Source organism: Pyrenophora tritici-repentis, chromosome 6 (genome assembly GCF_003171515.1).
Source record: "Pyrenophora tritici-repentis strain M4 chromosome 6, whole genome shotgun sequence".
NCBI lineage: Eukaryota > Fungi > Ascomycota > Dothideomycetes > Pleosporales > Pleosporaceae > Pyrenophora > Pyrenophora tritici-repentis.
This window is the reverse complement of record NC_089395.1, coordinates 1,985,687-1,998,494: the sequence shown is the minus strand read 5'-3', so window position 1 is coordinate 1,998,494 and position 12,808 is coordinate 1,985,687. Positions and strand designations below refer to the sequence as shown.

The 12,808-nt window shown below is 50.1% G+C and overlaps 8 protein-coding genes across 8 annotated transcripts; 3 read left to right on the top strand and 5 right to left on the bottom strand.

The window, feature by feature from the left end:
* Positions 1–1,221: 1,221 nt before the first annotated feature.
* On the bottom strand, positions 1,222–2,680 carry PtrM4_119880 (uncharacterized protein; the record flags this gene model as incomplete). The annotated part of the gene is made up of 3 exons (XM_066108391.1): positions 1,222–1,457; positions 1,510–2,256; positions 2,422–2,680. 3 exons carry the CDS (start codon positions 2,678–2,680, stop codon positions 1,222–1,224), a joined length of 1,242 nt encoding a protein of 413 aa, XP_065961576.1.
* A 342-nt stretch (positions 2,681–3,022) lies between these two features.
* PtrM4_119870 (uncharacterized protein) lies at positions 3,023–3,384 on the bottom strand (the record flags this gene model as incomplete). The annotated part of the gene is made up of 2 exons (XM_066108390.1): positions 3,023–3,303; positions 3,360–3,384. The coding sequence occupies 2 exons, from the start codon at positions 3,382–3,384 to the stop codon at positions 3,023–3,025; spliced, it is 306 nt and encodes a 101-aa protein (XP_065961575.1).
* A 568-nt stretch (positions 3,385–3,952) lies between these two features.
* PtrM4_119860 (uncharacterized protein) lies at positions 3,953–4,801 on the top strand (the record flags this gene model as incomplete). Its single annotated transcript, XM_066108389.1, has 1 exon — positions 3,953–4,801. The coding sequence occupies one exon, from the start codon at positions 3,953–3,955 to the stop codon at positions 4,799–4,801; it is 849 nt and encodes a 282-aa protein (XP_065961574.1).
* A 1,048-nt stretch (positions 4,802–5,849) lies between these two features.
* On the bottom strand, positions 5,850–6,528 carry PtrM4_119850 (uncharacterized protein; the record flags this gene model as incomplete). The annotated part of the gene is made up of 2 exons (XM_066108388.1): positions 5,850–6,077; positions 6,502–6,528. 2 exons carry the CDS (start codon positions 6,526–6,528, stop codon positions 5,850–5,852), a joined length of 255 nt encoding a protein of 84 aa, XP_065961573.1.
* A 265-nt stretch (positions 6,529–6,793) lies between these two features.
* PtrM4_119840 (AIG2 domain containing protein) lies at positions 6,794–7,375 on the top strand (the record flags this gene model as incomplete). Its single annotated transcript, XM_001935286.2, has 1 exon — positions 6,794–7,375. The coding sequence occupies one exon, from the start codon at positions 6,794–6,796 to the stop codon at positions 7,373–7,375; it is 582 nt and encodes a 193-aa protein (XP_001935321.2).
* Positions 7,376–8,195: 820 nt separating this feature from the next.
* PtrM4_119830 (Fig1 domain containing protein) lies at positions 8,196–8,947 on the top strand (the record flags this gene model as incomplete). The annotated part of the gene is made up of 2 exons (XM_066108387.1): positions 8,196–8,295; positions 8,346–8,947. 2 exons carry the CDS (start codon positions 8,196–8,198, stop codon positions 8,945–8,947), a joined length of 702 nt encoding a protein of 233 aa, XP_065961572.1.
* Positions 8,948–9,324: 377 nt separating this feature from the next.
* On the bottom strand, positions 9,325–9,528 carry PtrM4_119820 (uncharacterized protein; the record flags this gene model as incomplete). The annotated part of the gene is made up of 1 exon (XM_066108386.1): positions 9,325–9,528. The coding sequence occupies one exon, from the start codon at positions 9,526–9,528 to the stop codon at positions 9,325–9,327; it is 204 nt and encodes a 67-aa protein (XP_065961571.1).
* A 284-nt stretch (positions 9,529–9,812) lies between these two features.
* PtrM4_119810 (uncharacterized protein) lies at positions 9,813–11,873 on the bottom strand (the record flags this gene model as incomplete). The annotated part of the gene is made up of 1 exon (XM_001935285.1): positions 9,813–11,873. One exon carries the CDS (start codon positions 11,871–11,873, stop codon positions 9,813–9,815), a length of 2,061 nt encoding a protein of 686 aa, XP_001935320.1.
* Positions 11,874–12,808: the final 935 nt, after the last annotated feature.

The window sequence follows — 12,808 nt, the reverse complement described above, 5'->3', positions numbered from 1 at the left end:
AAAGCATACCGAGTAATCACTCTACTGAGCTGCCTCGGAAAGATAACGGAAAGAATCATTGCAAAAAGGCTCAGCAACCTAGCAGAGATTACCAATCTCCTAGACAACTCCCAGATAGGAGGCAGACACAAGAAATCGGCGATAGACGCCGCTCTTCTTCTTGTAGACCAAATCCAGCACCAAAAACAAAGAGGCCTCGTCACGTCAACGCTCTTTCTAGACGTCAAAGGAGCTTTTGATTATGTGGCACACAACCAATTCCTTGAAACGCTAAAGAAGCTACGCCTCCCGATCAGCCTCATCGCATGGGCCAAGTCCTTTCTCTCTAACCGGGCCTTAAGGCTCTCCTTCGACAACAAGACGGAGGAGTTTAGCGAGATTGTAGCGGGTATACCGCAAGGCAGCCCAGTATCTCCAATCTTCTTCCTGATCTACATAAGAGACCTGTTTCCAGGACTAGACAGCTTCCAACTGTCCTACATCGACGACCTATCTCTATCCACCTCCTCAACCTCGCTCAAGAAGAACATCAGAGTGCTACAACGAGAAGTCGCCCTACTATCAGACTCCGCAACAATCAAGTCAAGACAATCTGAGACCGATTTCTTGACTTGATTAGGCGAGAGCAGCCCTACGGATTGTTTTGATTGCAGATTGAGGTGTCGTGAGGCAGTTGAGATTGTCTTGACTTGACTTGATTGTCAGAAATTTTAGATTTTGGTAGTGTAGCTACTCCCCCAGAGTTACGATATCTAACGAGTCTGTCCAGTTGTATATATCGTACTCTCGCGCCAGTGAGTCGTCTGTAAAGCTCTCGCTACTACTGCCGCTACTATCACCGTCGCCGCTGTGCGTTTCAATTGTTTTTATGGTAGTGTAGCCAGCCCGAGTCCATGCCCGTATAAGCTGTAGAGCCGCAAGCAACTCACTGCCGATCGCGCGTCGTTTTGGCTCGAGTAGATCACCGAGCTCACTAAAGAGCCGCTCGCACTCACAGCTTGAGGCTGGGATAGTCAGTATATCGATTGCAAACTGGCTTAAACAGGGGTATTTTGAGCGCATCGCAATCCAGTACTGGATAACGTTACCGTCGTCAAGGCTACGCCATGGCGGCTCTTGATTAAGCCAGCGGTCATACTCATCGCCTTGCGGGGCTGCTGCTGTGTGATTACGCTGTGTATAGGCCCCGATTACCTCGTCTATATCGCTTGTTCGGGCGGCTCAAGCCGCTGGAATAGCCACTGGCGTTGGCAGCTTTTTATAGCTTTTCCAAAGCCGCTGGAAGCCCTTATTAGCGGCCTCGATCCACTCTAGCTTCTCGCTCCAACTGTTTTCACAGTAGTATTTGTAGAGAGGGTGGAGGCACGTAGCAGCGTAATAGACTGGGGAGTCGTCGAGCTTATTGTAGTAAGCGTCAGCCTTGTTCCAGGCAGCGCGGAGGTTAATATGAAGGTGATCTATAGACGCAATCGTTAGCGAGGAAAACCTGTAAGTAGCTGCAAAATATACCTTCTGGCGCCTCGTTATGCGCGTTGAAGTCAACGTCAATCCATGGCTGCGCAAGCTCTTCGAGGTTACGCAGTATATACTCGAAGACTGGCAGCACTTCGTAGATTGCGCCAAAACTGCCAACCTTACCGCGACCCTCTAGCCTCTTCGTTGCTATCTTAAGCGGCTTAAGGCAGTTCTGGTACTCTGTAATTGTTGCCCAGTCGTTGGCAGCGAGCCCGCCTTGCCTCATCCAAGCCGGCACATCCTTGCAGGCGCTACCGCTGCGCTTTTCGTTAAAAGCGACACTTTTAATGTGGTGCTCCATATATCGATCAAAGGCGCCGTGGAGCTTTGTAGCGCGCTCAATAGCGGCGTGATACGAGTTCCAGCGGGTGACGACCGGGCGTACGGGTGTAAGGAGTGGGATCTGATCATCGGCCGGCAGCGCTTTGTTGGCGTCGCGCTGGCAAGCCTGGAAAAGCTCATGCTGCTGCGGCGTCCTGATGAAGTTGATAACTGCAATTAGCGTGCCTAATTGCCCATGTCGGCGCCACTCGCGCATGTACAGCTCCTCTGTTCTAAGCTGCTCTGCAACGTTGTTGTACGAGTCCTTGTCGTCGCCGAAAAGCAGAGCTTGCCCAATAAGATTGATCGTATGAGGGCTGCAGCGGAGACGATGGTGTATAGGATCAAAGCCGCCGTAATCGCGCGCAATTGCTGCAATTGCGGTGTCATTATTTGACGCGTTGTCGAGGACAAAGTAGCCTAATTAATTAGGTGTAATGCCAAACTCTCTCAGCGTCTGGATAACAACAGCAGCAATAGCCTCGCCTATAGAAGTTAGCTAGGTTGCGCAGAATTGTATTTTTATCTTGCCTGTGTGCGCGCCAGCGAGCTGCGGGAGGCTAATAGGCAAGTCGTGTACGGCACCAGCTGCTGTAGCAAAATGGGCAACGATCCCAAAGAAGCCGCGCTTCCCGCCCTTAGTCGTCCAGCCGTCAAAGCTTATGTGTATTTTGCTTATAGCTGCAGATAGGGCTAAGACTATCTGCGGCTTTAGCAACTTAAACAGCCTCATCGCGTACGTTGCGACACTGCGAGGGCTTCGCCACAACGCGCTTTCTGCCTCTGGGTTGGCGAACTTGATTATGTCGCGCGTCGATTGCCGGGCGATTATTTCCATTGGCATATTGTTGTCGACAAGCTAGAGAATAAAGGCGAGTCGAAACTGTTGTACGTTAAAGTAGCCAAATACGTTGGCTGCTTCTTGGGATAGTTCAACGCCGCCGTCGATCGCCTGCTGCAGCGATAGCTGACCTTGCCCGTACGCGATGCTGCTTTTTGCGTCGAGATCGTTAGACAGGCCATAGCCTCGTGCAGCCTTCCGGAGGTGAGTTGCTGCTGCAGACGTCGCTCTCGTTATATCGTATAGGCCACCACCAAAGACCTTGTGAGAATGGCAGTATCTACATACAAACCACACGCTTTTTGGGTTGCTCCGCTTAACAACGCGATAGCCATGCTGATATATCTAACTCTTCTTACCTGTTGGCGCCTTAACTGGCTTCATGTATTGCTTCAGCCGCTCCCAATTAATCCCATCAAAGTGATCAGCCCCGTCAGTCTCCCACGTCGACCGGCCTGCGCCAGCGTCGTCTGCTATTAATCCAGTGCCAGCGTGGCTGCCCTCAGTGGGCGCGGCGATCTCAGCTTCAGGTTGCGACTCCAAAAATTGCGTTTCCCACGCTGGCTCAGACGGCGACTCGGTGGCCTGGCTAGCTACAGTAGGGCTTCTCGGGGCGACAGCGATCGCTGCGATAGGCGCAGTCGTTTAGCAGCTTTAGCAGCAACTGTAGGTGCGCCGCTACGCTTCTTTTGAGATCGGGGAGGCATTGTAACGCGTTGTTAAAAACGAACGATATAGGCGGAGGATAGAGGGGTGAGGGGAGCTCCGCTAGGTAATACGACTTAGTAGGACGCGCCACGACGCGTCACGACGCGCTATCACGAGAAACTCCATCCTTTATCTATCCTTCACCCTCCACCCCTACAGCAGCGGCACAATCTCATCAATCTGGTAATCTAGATGTCACGGATTGATTGATTGAGCTACCAATCTAAAGACTAGCTTCTTGATTTGATTATAGCTCCAATCTGACAATCTCACAAGATCAATCTCACAATCCGGATTGATTGTTGCGGACTCTGCCTACTATTCACCAGAGGGAGAGAGCTCGCAATCACGTTTGATGTGGCCAAAACCGAGCTCATACACTTCACCGCCAGGAAAGAGAGAAAAGAAAGAACCTTACAGCTACCAGACAACACGATAGTAGAGCATAAAGACACTATCAAATGGCTAGGCATCTACCTCGACAATCGGCTATCCTTCAAAGAACACATAGCCATCCGCGCAAGCCAAGCAAGATCAGCCTTCTACCGGCTAGGCAGACTAGCGAACATGGAGAGAGGCCTCTCGCCCTACGCTATAAGACAACTATACCTGGCTTGCGTCACTAGCGTTGCAGACTACGGGTCGCAAATCTACTGGCAATCGCAAAGCTACGCGAAGACACTGCTTCAACCACTGCACAACCTCGCGTGCAGAAAGATCCTTGGGACCTTTAGGACAGCACCAGCCCTACCTACAAGCATTGAAGCAGGCCTTCTATCGCCAGATATCCGGCTCAACACATCTCTACGGAAATACGCGATAAGAGCTAACCAACTAGCGAGCACTCATCCCATTACAATCGCCATCAACAGGCTCAAATCGACAAGTCCTCTTGGAAGCAGGAAACCAGACCAGCACAGGCAGCTACAGTCTATTACGGGCTCAATCCCAGCCAGCAACGACGGGGAGACAGAAAAGATAATCCCCTACAGGTTTAGGCCTTGGGATAGACTCAACTACACAGTTACCGTCTCCGCAAAGACTAAAGAAGACGAAGCGACTGCACACAACGCCTACATGCAGTCAAGAAAAGAGGATAGCAACTTTGTTGCCATCTACTCAGACGCCTCCAAGGTTCCAGACGGAGAAGGAATTGGCATTGGCTTAGTAGCCTACAACACAGCCCAAGAAGTACACTCGGAAAAGACAAATATCAGAGAATCTCAGCTAGTTTACAACGGCGAACTAGAAGGGATTGCAAAAGCATTCGAATACGCTGCTGCTTCCGCAAGAAAGGACCAAGAGATACACATCTACGCAGACAACCAAGCGGCCATATATAGGCTCCAAAGCCTATCAGATAATCCAGGACAACAATGGCTACTGCGATGCATCAAAGCAGCGAAGAGAATCTAACACAAAGGAGCAACTATCCACCTACGATGGGCACCAGGTCACACCGACGTCGAAGGAAACGAAAGAGCCGACTACCTAGCTAAGGAAGCCGCGAAAGAGGAGCCTAGCACAACAACAATCAGCCTTGCCTTTATAGGCACCTAAATCAGAGCAATACAGCAGAAGGAACAACACCAAGAGTACTAGACGTACAAGAAGAAAGCTACGCTAGCAAACAAGCAAACCTACGCTGCTATATTCTAGCTTAAGCTGTCGAAAACAATACAGACGCTAAGAGGATCGAAAAGAGAGATCACGAGCGCCTTCTACTCTCTTAAGCTAGGCCACGGATACTTCAACTCCTACCTTAAGCGATTTAAGAAGAGAGATTCCAGCCTCTGTAGTTGCGGGAGCCCACAAACGCCAAAACACCTTCTACTAGCCTGCCGACTATACAAGGAAGAACGAAAAACACTACAAGAATGTCTACAACACAGAATTACCCTACCTCTCCTTCTACACACTAGAGCTAGAATAGAGGCTACAATAGCCTTTATTAAAAGCACTAGAATCGGAACAAGACAGTGGCACCTAGGGCAAGAAGCAGCAACCTGAAAAGAAGAAGAAAAACAGCGACACGACAGAGAGAAACTGTATAAAACTAAGTATCGAAACTTCTCCTATGTCCACTACCCTACACACTATCTCCTTTGCCATAAGAGCCCGCTGGAAGACAGCTAGCTGTACTACATCTCTTTCTACTACACCAAGATGCTCTTTAGCGACTGGTAGCCACTAGAGACACCTGTCTCTACAGCAGAAAACCACAACCCCACAGCGTACCATTCACTCCTACCTTGCACAATAGAACACGAAGATAGAACGGCCTTCGGCCAAAGTCCTACATAGTCACTGACTGATAAAGGACTCTAATGGAATAATAATAATAATAATAATAATAATAATTACAACTCAAGGTAACGCCCGTAAACAAAACAACAAAATAAGGAATAATAATGGTACACGAGATTGCACCGCGCCGTACGAACATCCTCCACGAGATCTACATCTACCTGTACCCATAGAGCTTCTTGAACTTCTCGACTGTAATGTTGCTTTGGGCAGCCTTGGCTTTCAAGTTCGCAAGGTCTTGTGGAGAGAGCTCCTCCAAGTTGTACGCTCCTGGAGGAAGCTGAGCCTTGCCTTCGAAAAGCTGGTTGAGGGCACTATAGTCGGCGACCCCGGATTGAATCGCGCCATTGATCAAGAGGCCTCTAAAGCCCTCTAGAGTCGGTGGCTGGGTTCCGTTCAGCAGAGATGTCAACAAGCAAGTCAAGCTGGCTTGATTCTTATCGATTGCAGATCACAGACAATATAGAGGCTCGTGCACAGTGGCACGTCCCAGAGAATGGTCTGTGATCTGCAATCGATAAGAATCAAGCCAGCTTGACTTGCTTGTTGACATCTCTGCTGCTGAGGCTCTAAGGTGGCGTTTGGCCATGTTGCGTTCGGACCAAGCATAGCGAATTGAACTGAGTGACCAGGAAAATCAAGAAAGTGGCACAGTTAAGCCCCACTTCGAATTGGGGGATAGCGTTTTGATGTTTTTTTGAGGCTGTGGTATTTGCGGCCAAGGCTGGCGCTTCTTACGTCCAGGCACCAGGTTGGGACAGGCTAGCGCGGATACCGAGGCTGACTGCGTAACGCCCGGGACGGCGTACCAGTAACGCCGAGCCTCGGTAGGGCATTGTGGGTCTAGCTGTTTCACCTAATTATAACCATCTTACGCCGCAATAAGCGCCGCACAACTGTCTTAGTGGAGCGACTTCAGAAGCAAAGCAGTTGCAATAATCTAACAGTCAGAACATTGACTAACAGTCCTATTGCGAAAGCCAACGTGCACTTTTGCGCTCAGCGGCTTCCACAATGGACCATACACCTCCGCCTCCGCCTCCGCCTCCACCTCCACCCTCATCTCGTCGAGAAGACGAAATTTCGATACCAAGTATTGCAATGCCGCCTCCACCTCCACCTCCACACCTGTTCAAATCATCAAGACCGGCGATCATAGTACCCCCACCTCCTCCAGTGCCTTCTGGAGCGTTTGAGCCCATAGACAAAGCACACTACTGGCAGTTCCTCAAAGACACGAAAGCAAACATGCCCGGTGAACCCTTCCAGCCATTCCACATGTTCTTCTACGGTTCACTCATGGATCCTGAAGTCCTCCAAGCAATTCTCGATCTCCCGGAACTCCCGACTACAAGGCCTGCTACCATTTCTGGTTTCCGTATCAAAATGTGGGGCATATATCCAACATTGATACCCTGCCACTCTAGAAGCGTAACTGGGACTGTGTGGAAGGTGTCCTCGGAAGCCCACTTCGACCGTTTGGCAGCTTACGAGACTGCCGCTTACAGATGGGACGAGTGTGATGCAGTTTTGGAAGGTGGAGAGGTTCTCAGGAATTGTCGGACGTTCTGCTGGGCAGGGGAACCTGATAGTAAGGAACTTGAAGACGGTAGTTTCGATCTGGAACGCTACCAGAAATACTTCAAGTCTTCCGTCACCAGGCGGCGGTCGCCAGTGCCGTAAGCAACGGTTTGAAGCGGTGGATGCAAGGCTCATTCCATAATTCTCTTGAGCAGGATAAATATCATTTAAAACCTCTTCTGCTCTCTCGATCCATGCGATTATGTTCTCGAGAAGGGTAACCTGTCTTCTCTTCCTAACATGCACTAAATGTGTCCATTTTCTTACTAATCTATGTTACGAACCGTCCGGTACGGCCTGACTGCAGTTAGGCGACCACATTGCGGCGTGGTATAGCCACGCGCTTTACCCGACTTACGCCACCTACACCTATGTTACGTCTTTGTACAGCCGACTACACTACTCATCTAGAACGCCCACATTTCCAAGACTTCGCTATAGCGCTTACGGAGTCTGCCATCCGTCTAGCCTCCGGGTTTCCTAAGCGCGCGCTCATGAAGAAGTTGTGTCGATCGAGGCAAGAGCAGACCCTGGTACTTTTGAGAAAATCGCAGTTGTATAAGTATCATAATGGTCTAAAGCCAATATTCCTATCATCTCCCTTGTTCAGCAAACTTCCCTCTACTCTTCTCATCTCGTTCTTCTACTCTCTTGTTCACCCATAAGCTATCACATTCCCCCTTTACTCTCTATCGCGTACCAATCTATAAGATAGCACCTCCTCCATTCCTGAGACACCCTCCAAAATCTTCACTATGATTATGGCTAGAGTTAGTGTCCGCTTCGGCGTATATATGCTCCCCATTCCAATTCTCATATTCTATGGCAAAGACATTCCCTTTACCTCTATATATGTTAGAACAGCGGCACTAATAGCTCTTCAGTACTCTCTCTCACTGGCTGTGTTTCCACATCACCAGCCATGAAAAACCTCTTTCTAGTCGGCCTCCAGCCGTCAAGCCTACCGTCAGTCGCTACCAATAGTAGCCTGCAGGACTTCCACATCAGACTTGGATACTTTGGTATGGAGTATCACCGCCCTAATCCTCCAATTCATATTAATCATCACCAGGAGCATGTCTCGGTGAAACCGCAGACCTCGACTGCGTCTCCACTTCCGGCGGCTCCAAGGATGCCCTAATTTCCCGCGTACTGGAAAACACCGCCAACCATAACACCCCCTCCAACTTACCTGTAATCTCTAGCGCCCTAGCCCTGCAATCCAAGGTGCTAAACGTGCTCGTCATAGCAAGTGTCCTCTTCACCCTGAGTCTTGCATCTCTCGCCCTCTTGAAGCTTAGCTTGAAAAGCCGCTCCACGCGAACCCACCGCACCACCCTCTACAAACCCATTACCGTCTCTACGCTCTGGTTATCCACCGCTCTAGCCTTTGCGGCTGCCCTGTCGACAACTCAGACGTTTGGAGTATTGCAATACTCGACGACACTACTGAATACGAGCGAGCTGAAGGTGATGCCTGGTGTGGCCCTACAAGTTTTGCAATGGCTGGCGTTCTCGTTTTCGGCGGTCTTCACGATGGGCGTTTCGAGCATGTTCAAGAGTGTGGAGGTGGGCGTAAAGGCTGTTGGTAGTGATGTGGAGAAGGGTGGTATGAACCCGGTTGGCGGTGGCGGTGGCGGTATGCCGCCTCCTCCGCCTCCGCCTGCTTTCTGAACTGCTTGACTGGGGTGTCGAATTGGGGAGTACGCGTATTTGGACGCAGTGTAATACCACGGAGAGGTTCTCTACACCTTGTAGTGAAGAAGCTGAGCTTGGAAGCATATAGCATTGTCGTTGTGAGGGACCTTAGAAGGCTGAGAAAGTGTGATGTACCATAGGTATCCATATGCGTTAGCATGTCTACCAGACTTGGGAACAATCAAGACACTAGCGGTTTTGTTTCCTAATTGAGGGTGGCACGGACCTTGGAGTAATCTGAGACATGCTGAATTAGGAAACAAAACTGCTAGTGTCTTGATTGTTCCCAAGTCTGGGTACAAGAACGAGGCCGGCGATGTGGCGGTAAGCATCATCGTAGTATTGACCTGTATCTACCATACTATAGTTTTATTGAGCTGAGTTCTGAACTCTGACGTTACTTCTCCAGGTATATGCGATAGTGCTATTCTCTTTTGTGCTGTGTCGTTCTCGAACTCCACGTCCTTCCATTGATCGTCGGGTAGCAAGGCGATCGTTTCGGAGATTTTGCGAGCTTCCTCTGCAAGACCCGTTTCTATAACCTTGAAAAGTACCATAGTGAAGCCAATGTCACAATGCTGGAGGTTAAGTTGCGGTTAGGCAGAGAAGGGCAGGCATTAAGGTTTGGTATCACCAAAATGGCACGTAAAGCATGCAAAGATCACTCATAGACGATGCGGCGGTGCATGCGGGGCACTTTACGCTATGTTATTAGGCCTTTCCCGGAAAAACAATACTCCCTCGCTTGCCTGCCATTGGCTAGAACAATTCGAGCCAATCAACGTTCCATCAATTCACATGTACCCCTGCCTGCCCATGACTTTCAAACGTGATCGTAACCTCAACTGTATCTCGAGTCGTCAAACTCAATCCAGAATGCCTCGTTCTCTTCGGTACTCATCTGTCTCAAGGATCCTCCAGTCCTGGGAGCTCGGCGGTCGCGACTATTAACGTTGCTATTGTTGACCGCTGACAAAGCACGATCCTGTTGATCACTCTGAGTTGGAGAGACTGAAGGAACGTCCAGGCGTGCGTTGCTCTCGACCGGAGCAACGACGAACGCATGAGTCCATCTTCCTCTTTCCTCGACTAACGGTTCTTCCATATAATCGGTCAGGTAGGTCGGATTACCTCCGCTCTCTGGGACGTTACTAGTGATGCTTGTCACAATTGGATGGTCGCTGCTAGAGATGTGTCCATGCGAAATGAGGTAAGTAGTGTCCTGGTGATCCGTTGAGGCAGAAGTATCGAGGGCTGTGTTCGACCGGAAGTTCTCTGTGTCACTTTCAGAGCACAGGCCGTTCTCATCGCTATTGAGCACGTTGTGGGATGTTGTGACTCCCTCAAATAATACTGGGTTCATATTCTGCCATGCGTGGTTTGGACGTCTCTGGGTTTCAATGGCGTTCTCAGGAGGAACGATAAGTTCACCAGTCCATGCTTCTCTATCCTCGCTTGATGAAGATGCTCCTGGCAAGTAATTACTCAAGCGTGTTGGGCGTCTGTCGTCTCTGGGCGTGCTGTCGCGAGTGCTATTGTCAGGCACACTACCGTGAACTAGAGAAGAGTTGCTAGCCCTCCTACCCGGATGATGACTGGCAAGATCGGACAGCGGTGGGATACCTGTGGTCTGCGATTGGACAGGGGTGTTTGGGCGGGCTGGCGCTCGTCTATCACCATGGTTGGCGAGTTCAAGCGGAGCAACAAGACCACGGCGCCGTACTGGGGTTGCGGAGTTGCTTGCTGTAGTGTCTTCGTCTAGAGCAGCTCTGCTTGGCTCGTCTTCGCTGTACTGGCTGAAAAGCGCAAGCTCGGTGTGTGACTCCCTGCTCACCGGGCCCAATCGCAGTTCGCTCACGTTGACCGAAGGTGGAGTATTCATTCGTGTGCCTTGGCTGGCCTGCGCTCGTCCATGGCCATTTTCAATAACATCTCCATTGCTGTTTTCGGCTTGTCGGTGGGTACAGTCAGCCTCAGAATGGACAGTAGCATATACACCCCCAGCTGTATTGGAGTCGTCGCCTCTCAACTCTAAATCTCTCAGGGAATATGAAGGGCGTTGGTCGCTGTTACTAGATCTTCCGTTGACGAGTGGGGTAGAGTTGAGCATGGTGGCTGCGTCGCTTGCTTCCCCAAAAGGATGACTGGAAAGTGCGGCCGTTCCGCTAGGCGGCGCCGAACGACGCATAGGGTATGATGGTAATCCACTTGCATGGAAGCAAAAGGCAGTAAAGTCTGCCCCTTGAGAAACTCTGCGGGATCCGGAACTGTTCGCCTGTGGAGGATCAGACTGTAGGGCACCGGACAAGCTGAAGTAATCGTCTCGAGACACACCAAGTGTTACCGGAGTGTCTGTGACAGCAACTGGCGGGATTCCAGAGGAGGGAGTTTCGAAGAGATCGAAACCGTCAGGCTCCGAAGTTGTCGATTGATTGTTGTTGGAAGCACTTTCTGATTGGGCAGTGTCAGGCTGTAGACCAAACTCTTGTCTATCCCTGGCGGTCATTTCGTGCGCTATAGAACTCGCACGTGTGAAAGGCCGTCTAGGACGTTGCGGCGCATCCGTGTGGAAGGCCTCATGAAGCCTTCGAACAGTGGGGTCATCTGTATGTTCCACAATCATCATTGCAGAGGGCGGCGTGTCATTTTGATTGTTTAGGGCGTTGTCTCTGACTTGGTGGTCGCTATTGATAGTACTACCGGTTGGGGTTGTGCGCTGGGCTTGGTGATTGCCATTCACGAGTCCTCTGTTGACGGCGTGGGTACCGATACTGGAGGTGGAAGGGCTCGGCTGAGTGCTGGACGTGATTGGGGGGTTTTCTGGAGAACTGGTAGTCTGCTGGCCTGTTGCATTGGAGGTATTGGTAACACAGGAGTTCGAGTGGTTGGTAGAGTCGGACATGGCGGATGGAAGGAGGTGCTTGTTAACGTAAGCATGTGCTTCAGAGGGAATGAATGGCTGGCCTCACTTTTGGGGCTTTTATTATTATATCAGGGCAATCAAACATTAATCTGCCTTTGTAGAGCAATAGTACTTGGTCGACAGTGAATGCTCTGCTCCTGTTAGAGGAATTTAGGAAGGAATTGGCTTAATGAAAGTATTGTATGGTGGGCCACCTCTAAAGAGATGACGAAGGATAGTTTTGACGTGAAAGAAGAGTGTCAGGTGGACTGTACTTGAATAGATGCGTATGAGTAAATTGACTTGGTGGGAAGGAGTTTTCGTAGGGTGATCGCGAGACTTTAAATCCATCCTCCTAGCCCTTCTCACCTAATTCCATGCCTTGCTGACAAGTTCCCTCATCCGGTCAGTACCCTCGAGTACTTCTGCATGAGCAAACCTAGCATTCACTGTGGATACATCCGCGAGTGTGAAGGGGCTTGCAGTCGTAACAACCCGGAAGCACTGCATGCAAGGATGATCTTCGCATTGTTGCGTTCTTGCAGATGCATGTGGTGAGCACGCAGCCTTAGGGCTGTTACTGTAAATGATACTCTGTTTGGAAGGGTAATGTCGACCTGGCCATGGAGGTTCCTTAACTGTTTTCATTGATATCAACGGTACCCTTTTTTGCTGCGAGTATAAACATTGATTAGAGCTGTAAGCCAACATCTAAATGATGTTCTATTGTCGCCAAAATCTGGGTCATTTTGCGATGAGCCATTGTTGCATGCAGGCCAAGCTAGTAGGGTGGGCCAAGACAACTTCGCTTCCACTTGATGTGGATCAGACCCCTGCTTGGAACAATTTGCCCCTCACTTCGTCCATTTCGATGCTGCACACGGCTTCGTCTCAAATGCACATACCTCTTGTCCATTAGCTAAATGAGGCACCCT